The sequence below is a fragment of the Opisthocomus hoazin genome, chromosome 6 (assembly GCF_030867145.1).
Source record: "Opisthocomus hoazin isolate bOpiHoa1 chromosome 6, bOpiHoa1.hap1, whole genome shotgun sequence".
NCBI lineage: Eukaryota > Metazoa > Chordata > Aves > Opisthocomiformes > Opisthocomidae > Opisthocomus > Opisthocomus hoazin.
Window position 1 is genome coordinate 59,810,185 of NC_134419.1, and position 15,870 is coordinate 59,826,054.

The 15,870-nt window shown below is 43.3% G+C and overlaps 1 protein-coding gene across 3 annotated transcripts in view; it reads right to left on the bottom strand.

Moving 5' to 3' along the window:
- VSTM4 (V-set and transmembrane domain containing 4) overlaps positions 1-15,140 on the bottom strand; it is a 60,920-nt gene extending 45,780 nt beyond the window's left edge. For all 3 annotated transcript variants that reach the window (XM_075423373.1, XM_075423372.1, XM_075423374.1), the window contains exons 1-4: positions 15,044-15,140; positions 9,178-9,576; positions 2,807-2,875; positions 1,330-1,437 (exon numbers count right to left, since the gene is read on the bottom strand). In XM_075423373.1, coding sequence (XP_075279488.1) covers positions 1,330-1,437; positions 2,807-2,875; positions 9,178-9,576; positions 15,044-15,098 — 631 coding nt within the window. In that variant the 5' untranslated portion in view covers positions 15,099-15,140. The remainder of the gene's footprint in view (positions 1-1,329; positions 1,438-2,806; positions 2,876-9,177; positions 9,577-15,043) is intronic.
- Positions 15,141-15,870: the final 730 nt, after the last annotated feature.

Sequence of the window (15,870 nt, forward strand, 5' to 3'; positions counted from 1 at the left end):
TATTGTATTCTGTATTATTTCTATATTTAACTGCTGTTGGATGAATGTAAAGAGACCTTTTCTCCAAGCTGCTTGTATGCTTACACCAGTATAAATCAACAAAAACAGAAGCAAAATCTAGCCAATGTCTGCTCAAGAAAAAAAACAGGATAAATCAGTATGTCTAGTGATTGTGGCTTCAGGGTGACTCACCATGACCAACATACTTAAGTGTGGGTACTCCCTTGGCACAAAACTTGTGTCATCACTTAACAGCGTAGTAAGAATAACATTGATCTTGCTCCTTCCTGTTGGCAGGCAGAGCTGTTGCACTCAGTTAGAATCACAGTTACTCTACTGAGAACACTACTGGGAAGGTGGAGCCACAGCCTGAAATGTGTTTGTGGTCAGGCAAGGACTTCTGTATACATCTATTTCTGGCTTACATGTCTTCTCCCTCATGTATCTGAGTCACTCATTCCTTCGTGATACGTGTGTAGTGCTGAAGAGGCAGCAAAGTCACGATTCGCTCCTGTCATCAACAGGCCAAATCACTAACCAAACTCTTTTTGAAAGTTTCTGTTCACACATGGTCCTTACGCCTTCCTCTAATGTGGCAATTGCTAAGAATGCTGGTATCTCAGACTCACAGCTTGTGTGAGGTCTCCAGATAAACCACTCTTAAACCAAAACGAAAGCAGAGCCTGCACTGGCTACTGCACAGATCTGAAATAGCACTTTTGGCTACAAAAGGGCTGCTTTCATGCAGGTTTAGCCTCTCTGAGAAACCTTCTCTGAGGAAGAGAAGCATGAAATGGTAATCCTTGACCTTGAAAGATTATTATGAAATTGCACACCTGAATGACAAATGATGCTTTAGTTTCAAAGAACGCTACAAAGGAGAGTGCTAATAGCAACCCCTGTTTTCCCAAGAATACTGACCGCTAGTCAGAAAGGGAGAAGAAAACAGAACAGAAGACAACCTCTAAACTTGTTTGCAGAAATGTCACTCATGCAAAATGTTAGGTAAATCTGGTCAGAATGCAATTTAATGATACAGCACTAGGTCTTCTTTGAAAGCAGTTCCAAAAACCTCCAGTTTATGTTTATGCAAAGCTGAAAAATTTTGAAGTCCAAAGCAAATTTAAAGTGAAATAGCTATTCAAAGGGAGCAAAATGCCTTTGTTCTAGTTTTCCTAGCAGAAATGGTCTTTTCTACCAATAATTTTTTTGTTTGTTTTTATTAAAATCAAGGCAAGCAGATATTTGTCTTCCCTGCATTTTCTGCATCCCCCTTCTCCACCTCCCCTCTTTGGGCCTTGCAGTCGGCTAGAATGACATTTCACTCACCTGTGGATCTCCTCTTGTTCAGGAGTGACTGGCAGAGAATGACAAGTGTAAAAAGGAGGACGCTGATGATTCCTACTGAACACACAAAGACTGCATACACGTACAGATCTGAAAGCCAAGCACACATGATGGTCAGTGTTGCATCTGTATGCTTCATGCTTAAGCATAGAAAAATGTTATGTCTAAAGGATCTAAATAGACCCTGGTCCAAAAGATACAGGGGAGTAGTTCAGAAGTAATTTAACCCTCCTGAAAATTTCATGCTGTATCTTGCTCTATTTAAAATTTGGTTGAAGTCTTCATAAATGCAAACAGGTGTAGTCACAAGGACTTACTTTCAGGAGGGAGAAAAGGGCTGGTTTGGGGTTTTTCTCGCTTTTCTTTTTCTCTTTTTTCCTTTTTTTTTTTCCTGGGGCAATCAAAAACCAAAAGAACTTCAGCTGGATTATTTCCCAGTTCAAACAGCTGTACTGGTTTAAAAAAAGAAAAGTGGTGGTGGTGGGGAGTGCTGACTGGCTGAAGAAGAAAGAAGAAAGTCTGTGATTGCTGCTTCTGGTGGTAGCACTGGCTGAAATTTTTGTACATTTCTTTTTTTATTTTTTCAATCTATCGTCTCAGTCTCCCTTTATGGCTTTTATTCAGGTGGCATAACACATTCCCACTGGAGCGGACAGGAGTTGTACCATGGCAGATCAAGATGGAGTATTCCACTGAGAGGGAGAAGAAATCTTTAATGACTTATTTCTGCTTTTACTAGAACACTAAATAGAGTACTTTAAGGACGCTTTACCCATTAGTGTCTTGAAATGTCCTTAGGGGGGTATATTGGCTTCTTTCCTGCTTCACAGAGAGGAAACTAAGCCTCAGAGGTCAAGCGTTCTTGTAGAAAATAGCATTGCTGGAGCTAGACCCTTGACCCACAGTTCTGTGCTTCGTTGCCCATACACAGCACTATATAGTTTGTAAAGTGTGGTTTAAACAGCAAGGGTCCCTGCAGAATCAAGGCCAGCCTGCATGTGAGCACTACGGCCTGGCAGGCAGCGCAGCGGAGTGGCTGCAGAGGCCATGCTGGTGCTTCACTGCTGCTCTGGATTGGGGCAGCAGGCGGGCTGCTCTTGCAGTGCAGAGCATGTCAGGTGAACAGTCTCTAAGGCTAGTGGGAGTGCAGAGTGCTTGGTACCTCTTCAGACACACTCAGCACCTTCCTGGATAAGGGAGTTTATTTGCATTGCGTGATTAGCCAGGCACAGGTTATTTTCCCATTGACCATAACAAATGTATGAGAACCTGAAGCTGGAGCCTTCCATTCTCTTTTCTCCAGCACGTCCTGTACTCTATGGCATGGTTTCTCAAACAAGACATGAGTTTGCACAGGAACTAGCAAAACTGGGCCTGACTGGGGCACTTTAGTTGTACTGTAGCTTTGAACTAAAGTGACATCTTGTATACAACGAGTAGCAGTTACATGCATCTTTACCTTCAAAAAACTTCCAAGCTTCATGTTTTTTCTTGAAAGTGGGATGATCAGAAGATTTTGATGAAATCACTGAAAAAAAACAAAGACGACATGACAAGAACTGAAAATGTGTGACATAAAATGTTGAGACCTCTTGAAGTAAACATAGTTCTGCCTTAGGCTTCAGTGCACCAAGATCTTGCTTTATCTCACAGGATAATTACCTTTCAATGAAACACTTCAGTTCTAAAACAGCATTATAAAAATGTCTTCTAGCAAAGCTCATCTGGCTTGGCACCCCTCACGAATCCTTTATGGCTTGTGAGACTGCGTCCCTGTTGTCATCTTCTGGGAAGATGCAATGTGTGGCTCTTCAATTGAAAGTTAAATGCAGTGAAGTACAACAAGAGGATAGAAATACACTTTAGAAGAGCCTAGGCCTTAAAATAGGGTGGCACTGTGCTTGTAAGGTCTGTAATGGCTTTGTGGAGATGGTCTGAGTATCCCAGGGAAAAAGCTGGCATTAATGTGGTATGTAGCTGGTTTTATTCTGACTTTGTGTTCTGCGTTACCCAGAACTTGTACCTCTAGGGTTGCAATTTGTGTTTCTGTCCGAAAACAGGCTACTTATGAGAGAGATGAACAACTTTTGCTCAAGAGAATGGGAATTTATTTTCCCTTGTAGTTATACATTAAGAAGGATTTTTAACACTGTAGCCTATTTCTAAGTCTTAGGTGTTAAGGAAAAATATAACTGGAAGAGCAGTAGCTTTACTGAAGGACACACCTCTCAAGGCTTCCTGAGAATTGACTTGAAGCCAGACATATTAGGCACAGATTTTTTAAAAAAACAGTGAAGTCATTCTAGCAATGCTTGCCACTGGAGTGATCTCTGCCAATATAATAGCATTTCCCCAGCTTCCAGACTGACTCTGTAGGCCCCTAATTTTGTCCAAATTGCCCTCCTTTCAAAGCTCTTGTGGATGTCCCTTGGCAGATTGAACTGCCCTGCAGTTCCTACAACAGCACCCAAATAACACATTGAGAGACCACAAGTGAGAGTACTGCTCATGAGTTCTTTTTCTTCCTAATTCCCTCAAAAGTTGGCTTCTGTGCTGTGCCTTTTAGAGATACATGGATATGATACCTGCCTATCTGCAATAAAAACCACCCATGTACGCATGGACTTCGAAGCATGTCCAAATGCTTCAGAGATTGCATATCTGAGCTGTAAAGCAGAATGCATCTATCTACGCCCAGTGTCCTTGGCTTAGGTGTAGGAACAGATCAGCCTGAATATATCAACTAATGCAAACTGCTCTGTCACTGCTGTATCAATGGCCATTGACTGCTGAGTGCAGAACAGCTTCAGTTCTCAGCCAGAGTAACTCCCCTGCCTGTGGGTGGGAGTTTTCTCCTGAGAAGAAAGACTGCATGACCACAAGTTGTACCAGCTTGCCTTCATAGACAAGAAAAAGGGCTGACTGAATGACTATGTTCTAACTCAATTATGAGGGAAAATAGCTGCAGATTTTGCACAGAATTGTCCCCTCAGTTTCAGAAGGCGGACAGACTACAGAGCTCTGAGCAAATGGATAAACGTCAATATCATAACAGCTGTACAACCTAGCACTAGAATCCCGATGCTCTGACTGCTGGATCAGTGATCAAAACCCTCTCTGCTCTCCTCAGCCTGATTGTTTATGCATGCCGACATTTTTTGATGACATCAGAATAGATAATCTCACTTCTGTTATTCCATGATTTTTTTCTGCTAGTAGCCATTGCAATGGAATAGGAGTATGGTGATGTCCTTCAGATTGCCAGTGAGGTCTGAACCTCCAAGACAGGTTCACATGGCAAATCACTGAACAACAAGTATCTTACTGCAAAGGAATTCATTACGGAGTGCCCTGTAGGGATGTGAGGCATGGGGCTAACTCAATGGATATGGAACTGCTTTCAGGACTAATCAAGTCTTCTCTTCAGTTGTGATGGGAAGCTCATCCTGAATATTTTAACAGACCTGCTCATTTGTTACATGAAAGCATCACATATGCAGATTTTTGGCAATTATTTTAGAATACCCTCCCTGAAAAAAAAAAGGACTTTTGTTCATTTGGGAGAAAAAAAAAATCTTGCATTCCTATCTCTTGCAAGTTTTTTATGGTTAGAAAAAGCCACATGTGACTAATATTTAGTAGAACTCAGACTCTGACACATAAACTTCCCAACAAGGCAGATTCTTATATCTCTACTTGTTTGTGTCGTTCATGCCAGCAGGATTATAGTTGGACTGCCTAATTTTCCATGTTTGTCCTCCCACATGTAGTCTCTTCTATTGAATTGTAAACAATTTGCAACATGCATTGCTCTTCCTAAGAGATGTGCAGTACCTCACACAGTGGGCTTGATGGATTACCAACTGCAAATGATGGTTTGGAGGTGCTGCATATTATTCTGAGAAGACTACTCACTACTTTGAGTTTTCTGATAGGAAGGCAGTGGGAGAAACATCTTTCTGATGCCTTTTTTCCTCTCAAACTGTTTTCTGGTGTATTCCGTACTATAATGAAGATCACTGACTTGGTTTTAGGCTAACATTGACCACACAAGCACAAGAAAAGAACAGGTGCCTTTGATAACAAGATGGTGGAAGGGGAAAAGGTTCACCTTAGCTTAGCGGGAAGATGTTGAATGGCTGGAGTAGGAGACACTTCTTGGCAACATCAGGACATGGACTTCTCTTGGTTTTATTACCAAGATTTAACAGTAGCCTTTTTATAAATCCTATTTGGTGTCTTGTATTCACTACACCAAAAGAAGCAAACTGCAACAGTTCAAATTTCAGCTGGGCCTTCTGAAAGAACTGCAAAGTTGCTGTAGTTGACATGTGAGTCCACAAACGGAAGACTGTAAGGACTCAATCCTCATCAGATGAGGCTCCTTTTCTGGAGAAATGTATTTTGTCCCTAAAGGAGAAGCCAGATATGTAGCTAAACTTTTAACTACCATCATTACCCATTAAGGAACTGTAGCTTGTAACTCAATTGTTCTTCCACAACTCCAATATGTGTATATATATAAATTCATGTGTTGCAAGCAAATACATTTGCAACTTCTTAATAGCCTACACAAACTCACACCTGCAAAATTGCTAGCACATTACAAAATCTGAATATAAGTTAACAGCAGTAGATACTACAGACCCAGCTGTAACCTGGTGAGGTCTTTTGATTTGAAGTGCTATGCTTGGTGGCTGAAAAAGACTGTGTACTCAACTGCCCCACGGTTTTTCTGCTACAAGAGCAAGTCAGATTTTGAAGAAGCAGAATGACCCTTTTCCATTCCATCTGGAAATTTCTGTCTTACACAGTGACCTCCTCTTCCTGTGTGAACAAGAAAAGGGGCGTAAATGCTATTTCAGCATCCACTTGATGTGCAAGGTTGTAAGAAATCTGCCTGGTGCTTTAGCATAAAGACACTATTTTGAATTTGAGCATAACTGCAGACACATTGACTGGAATAAAATGTTAGACAAGAGAGCATCTGTGATTTGTTCAAATAGTGTTGCATTATTTGATAAAGCACAAGCAGTACAATTTAAGTATCCAAATGCTTCAGACAATTTGCATTGCTCCTGTTGTTGCATCCTGGATCTAACTGTAATGTAAGTAAATCCCATTGCAATAAAAAGCGTAACTGATCATAATATAAACCACAAAATGTGTTTGGAAGAAAATTTCCTCAAAAAGCCCAAGTGTTCTCTTTTGGGAAGTTGGGAACTTTACCACCATTCTGAAAAGTGTTGCCTTCCCTCCCACGTGTAGCAAGTCCTGTACACTCACGGTGCAATAACCGAATGCTAGCTGAGGCGGTCCTTTGTTTCCAGTAGAGAGGCTTTTAGCAGCTAACAATTGCTATGGCATTTAAAGATCTGTTATTTGCCAGATGTCTTTTAGTATCTTTAATCTGGATTTAGCATTAGAATAAACGGTCTTTCGAGGGGGCTGGGTGGTGGTGGTGTCTGCCTCGGATCCCCACGGGGCGTACTGTCGGTGTGTTTAGTGTACAGGTGGGCCTGCCGTCCTCCCTGGTCTCAGGCTTCCTGCTCTGCTTCGATCACGTTTGATGCAGAGAGAAGCAATACAGCTGACCAGACACTGTCAGAAAGATAAAGTTGTGAGTCGCAAATCCCCACCCTGACTATATACTCATAAACCCTAAAAACTGGGGGGGGGGGGGGGGGGAAGTAATTAATGGCTGGACTTAAGAGTTACCATTTTCCTTCTTTGAGATAACTAAATTGATCTGAACCCCACAGTTTAGCTAGGAAGAGCAATGAGAGGTTTTTGTGTTATAGTTGTCAACAACCTGAGTAGCCTTGAAAGATGCAGAGTGGCTTTTTGTGAGGGAGGGGATGACAAGTGGTCTGACAATAATTTGCATTGCTTTTTCTTCTGCTGACATTTACCTGGAACATTTCATTGTCTTTCCAAGCACTCCTGACAAGTCCGTAAGTTTCACTACAGACATTTAAGAAATTCCATCACCCAGTGAATGAGAAAACACTCTTTAAACTGCTGACCTGCCATATGAAATGAAATTATCACAGGAACATCCTAAAAATTATTCTCCATCTGATTTTCTCGCTTTTTTCTTTTTTTTTCTTTTTTTTTTTTTAAATCCTGCAAGCCTACTACTTGTTCTGCATATCTTGGGTACATCTGTTGGTCTATTTTGCAAGTCCTTCATGCAAGAAACACATTACTCGTTATTCACTTTACCTTTCAGTGTACTACTCTTGTACTACTCTTGTGCTAACTGGTCTGGTGCAGAGGCTCTGAGGGGAAGGGTAGTACAGTGAGTATAATGTTAGCCCCCAGATGGAACAGTACTTTCCTCCTTCACTGCTTCTCTCTGTCTCTTGACACCAGACATGGCCCTCTAGCGCCCATCCCTCAAGTTATCCACAGAATTTCTTCCCCAAAGTACTGGAGAAAGTTGTGGTCTGTCCTCTAGGAGACTCCAGGATTGTATGGTGGCCTCCTAGCCCTGTTTGCAGGACTGCAAAGCTTCAGCCCTGGCCATCCATTTGAAGCACTGTTGGAAGTAACAATGCCTGGTATAGAAATACGGAAATCTGAATGACACCAGTGAAGCTGACATTGAAGGAAAGTGCTTTGGATTAAGACTACATAAATGTGTTCAAATCCATCTTGAAAAACGCCTGTAGTCCAAGGAGTTCCCTCAGAGCAAAACTGGTTTCAGAGCAGAGCTAGGGCCATTTTCACTAAAACGTAAGGTAAAGACATGGGATTAGAGCTTCCCAGCTACAGGAATAACCTTTGAGGTCTACACACAACGATAAATGTAGCATGAATAGGAATGGCAGAAACTTTAATTACGGTTCATGAAGGACATGAAGTATGGTTTTCTCCCACAATTTTTTCTGTCGTTGCTGGATGAGCCTCTTGAATTTCCAGACCCATGGACCAAGCAGTCACCCCTGATTTTTTGCATTATCTTTAGAGCTGGCCCTGTGGAAAATCAACTTTTCTGTTTATAAAGCCACAAGCAGGGGGCTAGTTTTCTAGCTGGCGCTAATGGCACAAATGTTGAGCTCAACCACCTCTTCAAAGGAGTCTGTTCTCTGAAATCCACTTTCACCCACCTCTGAAAGTGTGGGTGTGGTGGCATTAGATTTGAACTCTCCCGTCCCAAAGAGAAGGCCCGTTTTCAGAATGAGATCTATGATCCAAAACCCTCAATCCTTGCTGGTTATTTCTTTATCTGAAGGTCAATACCAGCAGACTGGTCACTGCTTTTCTAGCTCTGCTTTTTGGATAAAAGTGTTCTAAATAAAAGCACAGAACTGATACTGGAAATACTACTTCCCAACTGTTGCTCAACTAGAACTAAAAGCAATGAAAATATCAAGAGAGAGACAAAACAGAGATCTAAAATACAAAACTTCTATTTCTGGCTGACTCACTACATATTCTTCAGAAAATAAGTTCATTTCTTTCTGTTTCTGTCTCTTTGTCATTAAATAATAATAACATTTGTTTATTCTCACTAGCAAAGTTGTAGAGACCTGTAGCTGAATGTAAAGGAGTTTTAATTACCAATATTCTGGTAAAAGGCACAGGAAATAGACTATCTTCTACAAATCTACCAATCTTCTCACTTCTTCACATTTTATTATGGGCTGAATAATGTTTACATTGTAATGTGTAAGTAAAGAAGCTGAGCATTAGATTTTCTACTCATATCCACAGATAACACTTAAAAATAACCTAAATTTAAATGTCTTCTGGATAAACTTGCCAGAGAGGAAAAAAGGGATCATGGGACAAGAAAAATTATAGAACTGAAATGTGTTTTCTCACCTCTTATTTCAGTAGCTGCTGTGCCATTTGACCATGCTGTCCACTTATTCCTGTGTTTGCCAATTTCCTGGACTTTGCATATATAATGTCCTTGATCTGTTTGCTGGAGGCTTAGAATAAGAAATTTGTACATAGTTCCATGTTTCTCTTTAAGAAGGTGAAGCCTTTGCTTGTGGAAATGATGAGTATAATTTCCATAATACTGGACATATCCAAACTTTGTCATTTTGATCATCAGATACTCCTGGGTAGGTGATGCAGCGAAGACCCACCGCACAGCCAGCAAATTGTCTGTCTTTCTCTTTTGAGAAATGTGGCAGTAAAGGGTAGCATTATCTCCCTCGGAGTATTGCACTGTTGGTCCCGGCGAGACTGTCACATTTAAAGCCTCACACACATCTGCAAAGGAAAGAAAACATGGTAAGAATCCACCATGCTGGCACAACAGCACCATAATCTGTGCCGGCATGCGGGTCCATAGCAGGTAAACTGGTGGCATCCATTCAGTGTGCAGCTATTGAATGAGCTTTTAGAGCCTGACATCTTCTGTCTCTATGTGAACGTTAAAGATGCTATAAGGCCCTCCTTCAGTAAGTCTGCTCTAGTATTCTTGCTTTCACTAATTAATCAAATAGGGCTCAAGTGGACACCTTGCTGCTGTCATAGGCCCAATATCACATAACCTTTTGTCAGTCTGAACAAGCATTATCTAAAGCTAACTTGGAGCAAGAGCCAAGAATATCTTTTGGAAAGCTGTTCCACATCCAGCTCTTCTGGCAACTTGCATCCTTCTTAGGATTTCCAGACAAAATTATTTCACTAGCAAATTTATGACCATTTGTTCCTGTGCCAACTTTAAGTTTATATATTGTTTTCTTCTCTAGGGCTTGCTTCCCGACCTCATAGAAAAAGCAATTATCTGGTGTCTCAGCCTTCGCTTTGCTGAGCTAAATAAGCCCAGCTCTGTTAGCGTCTCTGCTTCCCTATCTACCTTAGCAGCCCTCCTCTGCATTGGTTCCAGTCTAAATTTTGGGTTTGCTTGTGATTTTTTTTTTTTAAAGTGGATGATTGGAATTATAGACTGATTCCCGTGAAATACTCACGGTACTTCCCAGGTTTGACTAGAAATACCTTGCCTGGTATATCCCACAATTATGTTGTCCTTCTTCATGGTATTTTCGCATGTGATTATATGTCAGGTTATAATCAGATAATATACTTGGGTGTTTTCCCTTCTTTGTCATTTGCAGTTCAGTTCCTAGTGCATCAAAGAAATTCTTACTAATCCCCAAGTACATGACTTAGCTTTACTAAGTTCTGCTCCACTTTTGTTACTTGGTCCTCAGTTTTTTCCCACGTTATCCCAATCTTACGCTAATTTGATAAGGTCACATAATTTCAACATGCATGCTTCTGTCTACTTCTTTTAGACATCATTTGTGCAAACCTTACATGCTACCATTCCCTAGATGATCACAGACTACTAACCTCCCTACAAGCCCGTAATCAGCTCCTCACTTTACAGTTCCCCGTGTTCTCTGTTTTAAGCAACATTCTGCTTGTCATAATCACAAGGTGATCTCAAGTCTGCGTTACATCTGTCAGATTCGTCCTTCTGATTCCAAATTCTACTTAATCTGACATAATTTTCATGACAAAATATGACATGAGATTATACTGGGACAAATTATTATTCCATTTCTCCATTCCGTTCTGACTCCTGTTTTTCCTGTTCTTCATCACGAACCTAGCTTAGACCAGTCGTTTGTCTCTCTGCCTGATTTCTAACAATAGCCAGTACTGGTGAAGCTTGAAAGAAGTCCACAGCTGTTCATAGAGGAAGATTTTTCTTTCCTGACCTGATTTATGCTGGACTGATTTTCTGAGGCGTGGGAATCAACACTCATTTTATTTCCTTCCTAATGTACATTAAGAATGTTCTCATTAGTCATATCAGAGACTGATCTATTTTTGACCAATGGCATATTGTGGCAATGCGTTCACTAAATGACTTGTCATGTGTAACCTACCAGTCTGATGGCATCCACTAGAGAGGGAACCATATTTCAGCAGTGAGCAAGTACTCCCTGCAATGCACTCTGCAAAGCATGAAATGTCCTCTAAAATGTGAATATTAAACTTCCTGTTATGTGAATATACTGTACTCAAATACTAATGAGAATTGCAACTCTGATAGAATGATTTTTTCATTTCTGGACACTTTTCTAGCACATCAGCTCGGAACATTTTAACAAAGGGGATGAGCATTTTGGCAGAAACTCTTGTCTGACATCAGCTCCTGAAACACAAACATATATTTATCTTCAAAATAGGCAAGTAAAGTATTCCCATTCTATTTCTGAAATAGTATTGGAGGCAGAGACACTGGTTTTATGGCCCCAGTGAAGCTGTGAAATGGAGTGGTGAATGGTATCACCTTACTTAAGGTAAATCCACTGAATTAAAGAAATTACATTGCAGCTGCTTGAGAAGAACCCTCTGAAAATTAATCATATAATAATTATTTTGTGTCATTTCAATAGAAAGCTTTACTGAATGGTGTATTTTTTCCAAATACATATTATTTTTTCTTTATGAAGAATAAGTTGCATATGGAAAGGGATATTTTTTAATTTCTTTAACAAAGCACAGCTAAGCATGGCCCAGATTATTGCTATAATTATCTGTGCATGTTGTTTGTGTGTGCAATTCATCTAAGTGCCAAAGCAAGAGATTATTTTGGATTGTAGAAAGCACAAAAGTAGAACAGGATGTTGAAATTTAAAATAAAGGCTGAATACCACCAAAAGCTTTCCAGGCATGAAACTTCAGTTGTTACTTGCTGGAACTACCTGACTTTGGTGCTTTACAGGCAGAGCTGAAGATAAGATGGCTGCCTCTCCCATCGAAATAAGATTAAATTTTGAAGGTTGTGCTGCTCATTAAAAAAGGAATAAGTTTAGGAATTTCAACACTTTTTTAGGATTCTCATAATTAGTTAGGGTATAAAAGTTTAATAAATCATTTATAAAAATGTGGTTTGGGTAAATAAAAAAACCCAAACTTTTCCTACCAAAATTATGAACATGCTGTGAAAACTGTAAAGAAAAACAATTATGTCATTTTCCTGACATGTGAACTTCTTGTTTGAAAAAGCTGGCTAGGATTAATTGTGGAATAGAGTCCCAAAATAAAAGGCAAAAGAATCATTGCTTAATTCGAAACTAGGCAGAACATAGTGCCAAAAAGTACCCAAGAGAAAATACGGAGGAACTCAGATACAGTCATGATGGAAGCCTCTGCAAGAAGATAAAGCAGCATTGTATGTGGAGTATCTGATCCTTTTATAGCTGTTTACACTCATACAAACATTGATGTTTTATACCTAAGGCTTCTACTTTCCTCTGGGGACATGCATTTTTATAAGGAAATATAAAATTTTGCATCATTCATGTTGGAAAGCTTATTTACTTCAGAGGGCCAGTTGCTTGAAGGTTTGTCTGATCAATGGAAACCCAACTCCTGATCTTCCTTCTATGGTTCCTGTTGCTGTGGCTGTACAAGTGCAGCAATGGGCAGGGCTTTGGAAATTTCCTGATGCTTTTACAGGGATCTCTTCTCATCTTACGTTGAACAGGGTCAGGTGATGCTTTATATGAAACAGAAAAGCAGTGTCCATTTGACTTTATCCTCCCACTGCCGTTGGAGCAGCAACAGTGATGCATTTTGGAGGAAAGAGGTCATTTACCTCTTCTGTGGAAAAGCCTCATCCAGAGCTCCCATACACTAGTGGAAATGTTCCTCCTGTCTTTGGCAAGCGCTGGATCAGCCCCAACATGAGGTTTACCACCGTAATGCGCTCCTTGCCAAGACAGGAGACTCCTCCTGCTCCAGGAGAGCAGGCTGTGTGTGAAGAGAGCACTGAATTTCTAGACTTCAGATTGCTGCTTCAAGGGAGCAATCTTTTTCTTCTCCTGCCTTCCCAGTATAGCATGGTGTAGCCACTCAGGTGGAGTTCACCCCAAGAGTTTTAGTCTTGCTTCTGCTTGGAAAGGGAAACTATTTATAGAAAAATGGAGGAAAGTGAGTCAAAGACTTTAGGATTCCTTTACAGTGTGCTTAATCATCAAACATGTCTCTCATTTCTTTTTGTAACCAGCTCACTTAGCTGCCCCCATCCTGGTGTTTTCGCCGTTTGTTTCTTAGGTACTCTCTACCTGCATGCCTCACTTGGCTGTTGGGAGTCAGGGAAGGTTACTGCTGACTAAACTCTGTTTTGAAAAATCCTGTTCTGAAAATAGTCCACTTCACTTATAGCAGTTCAATTCCAAGCATTAGCTAGGTTTGGACTTTGTTGTCTGCCACATTACATAGCAAAACACTTTCACGACACTGTCAGGAGTAAAAATTATATTTTTAGCAGCCAGAAACCTGCCTATGCCAGGGCTGCCCCTCTGCCTGTGCTGGAAGAGTAGCAAAGGTCCCACAGTCACTGCTGGGTCCTTACATTTGATGGGCAGTTTCAGCATGGCTGTGTTTTTTTGGAAGAACCTCAGCTACTTTGGTGGAGATGCTCATGAGCAGAGTTACTCCCGTGCACCACTGCTCACAATCAGGTTTATTATTATGCATAGGCCCCTCTTCCTTCCTCCATGGAGACTGACAGGCAGAATCTACAACCCACCCTTCCGGGCTAAGACTTTTTCTCTCAGCCCTCAGAGAGGCACGCTGTCAGGGTAGCTACTTTCCAATCTGGGATTTGCATGACCAGAAGCATATGGGACGGCTTTTATCTGTGTTATTGTTTGTTCTGTGAAACAGTGTTACTGTCAAAGCCTGCTTTATTCTGACTTCTCTGAAATTAAAAAGTAAGAAGAGCAGATGAGACAGGAGAAGCAAAGTGCTTTGTTTAAATGAAAATAATTAGGAGCTGGCTAGCAACATCACCGAAAGCAACCAGCTGTTTTCACTTGAATGGATCTGTCTGCAAGTTTCACAAGTCAGGGGCTCCTTCTAGGACAAAGCTTCTGCAGTGACTGAAGACGGACTTGAATCAAACCTCTGCCTCCACCATCTCCTGCCCTTTTGAGGTGGAGATCCAACGCTTTTGTTAACCTTGATTGCACAGGGCTTCCCCATCCCCTAACTCTCACTGCGCTTCAAGTTCAGCTCTGGACTCTGTGTCCATTTCGCAGCTCTAGGACACAACGCTGGCCCAGGCAGCTTTGATTTTGGAGGCATAAAGGTCTTGAGTAGAGAAGGTTTTTTCACAGGTGACCTAGGGGCTCCATTTCCACTGGATGCCTGTGGGGTCTAGGCACCTGTGCAAGAAACAAGGACAGATCTCCCTTTGCCTGCAGTTCGGCGGTGCAGCTAAACATTGTCCCGCCTGGCACAGAAGGTGGCAGAGGACACATTCCCATAAACTTCTGCCTGGGGCGGGTTTTTTTCTCGAAAACACAGCTGCGAGTCAGGTCGCTGTGCAGAAGCGCTGCTGCCGGGATCCCGCTCCGGCAGCGGCAGAACGGGGTGTGGGACCACGCTGGGGCGGCTGCAGGGGAGCGGGGCGGCGGGGGTGCCGGCCTTCCCCGGGCAGCAGCACCCCTAACCTCTCGCTGAGCCCCCGCTCCGGTGCCCGGGCCCCTGCGGCTCGGGGCCGCTGCCCCAGCCCCTTCCCCGGTGCCCACGGCGGGGGGGGCACACGGCACGACGCGGCCCCGCTCGGCGGCGCGGAGGGGAGGGGCGGGCGGCCGCCTGAGGCGGAGCCCCGGCTCTCGCCGGCGGCCGAGGGCACTGCCCGGTCCCGGCCAGGAAGGGGCTGCCTGGGGTCGGGCGCCGGCCGGTGCGCGCCCGCGGTGCTGCTTACCTGGGGCCGGGGCCGTGGCCAGCAGGGCGGCCAGGGCCGTGGCCAGGAGGCGCATGGCCCGCGGGGCGCTGGGTCCGCTTCGCTCCCGTCCCGTCCCGTCCCGTCCCGTCCCGTCCCGTCCCTCTCTGCCGAGCCGCCTCCCGCCTCTCCTCCCCGGCCTCTCGCCTCCTCCCCGCCCCGTCCGCCCTTCTCCCTTCGCCTTTCATCTCCTCCCCTTTCTCCTCCTTTTTTTTTCCGCTTTCTTTCTTCCTTCCTTCCCTCCCTCCCTCCCTCCCTCCCTCCCTCCCTGCGTCTCTGCTCTTCCCACCGTCCGGCCCCCTGTTCAGCTCTCCTCCTCTTTTTCTCGCCTTCTTTCACTTGCTTTTCTCCCCACCGAGCTCCGCCCTGTGGGGTGGCACTAGGGCTAGATAGGGCTGCTCCGTCTGTAGTCTCTGTGATACCCCCTGCGCACACACGGCCTGCCCAAAGGACGCAGGTCTGCACGGAGGGTAAGCAGAAGGCTCCTCTCCTCAAGCACAGAAAGCCTGTCTGAGAGCAGGTGAGACAGCCGAGCAGCTGTGGGGCAGGGTGGTGGGATGGAGAAGGCCATGTTATGCATCCTCTCTGCTTTCCCGGAGGTGTTTGAAATTTTACAAGCTCTCGTGCTGGTTCGCTTCATCCCACTCCTTCACTGGAACAGGCCCACTGTTTCCGGGCAGTTCTAGGTAATGGCTGTCTCACTTTCTGTGGGCCCTGCTGGTGGCAGCCTGGGGACAAGGAGGTCTGGCAGGCGGGAATGGCCCTTTGGCAGGCATGGGGTGAACGCTGTAGGCTGGCTGGACACCTGT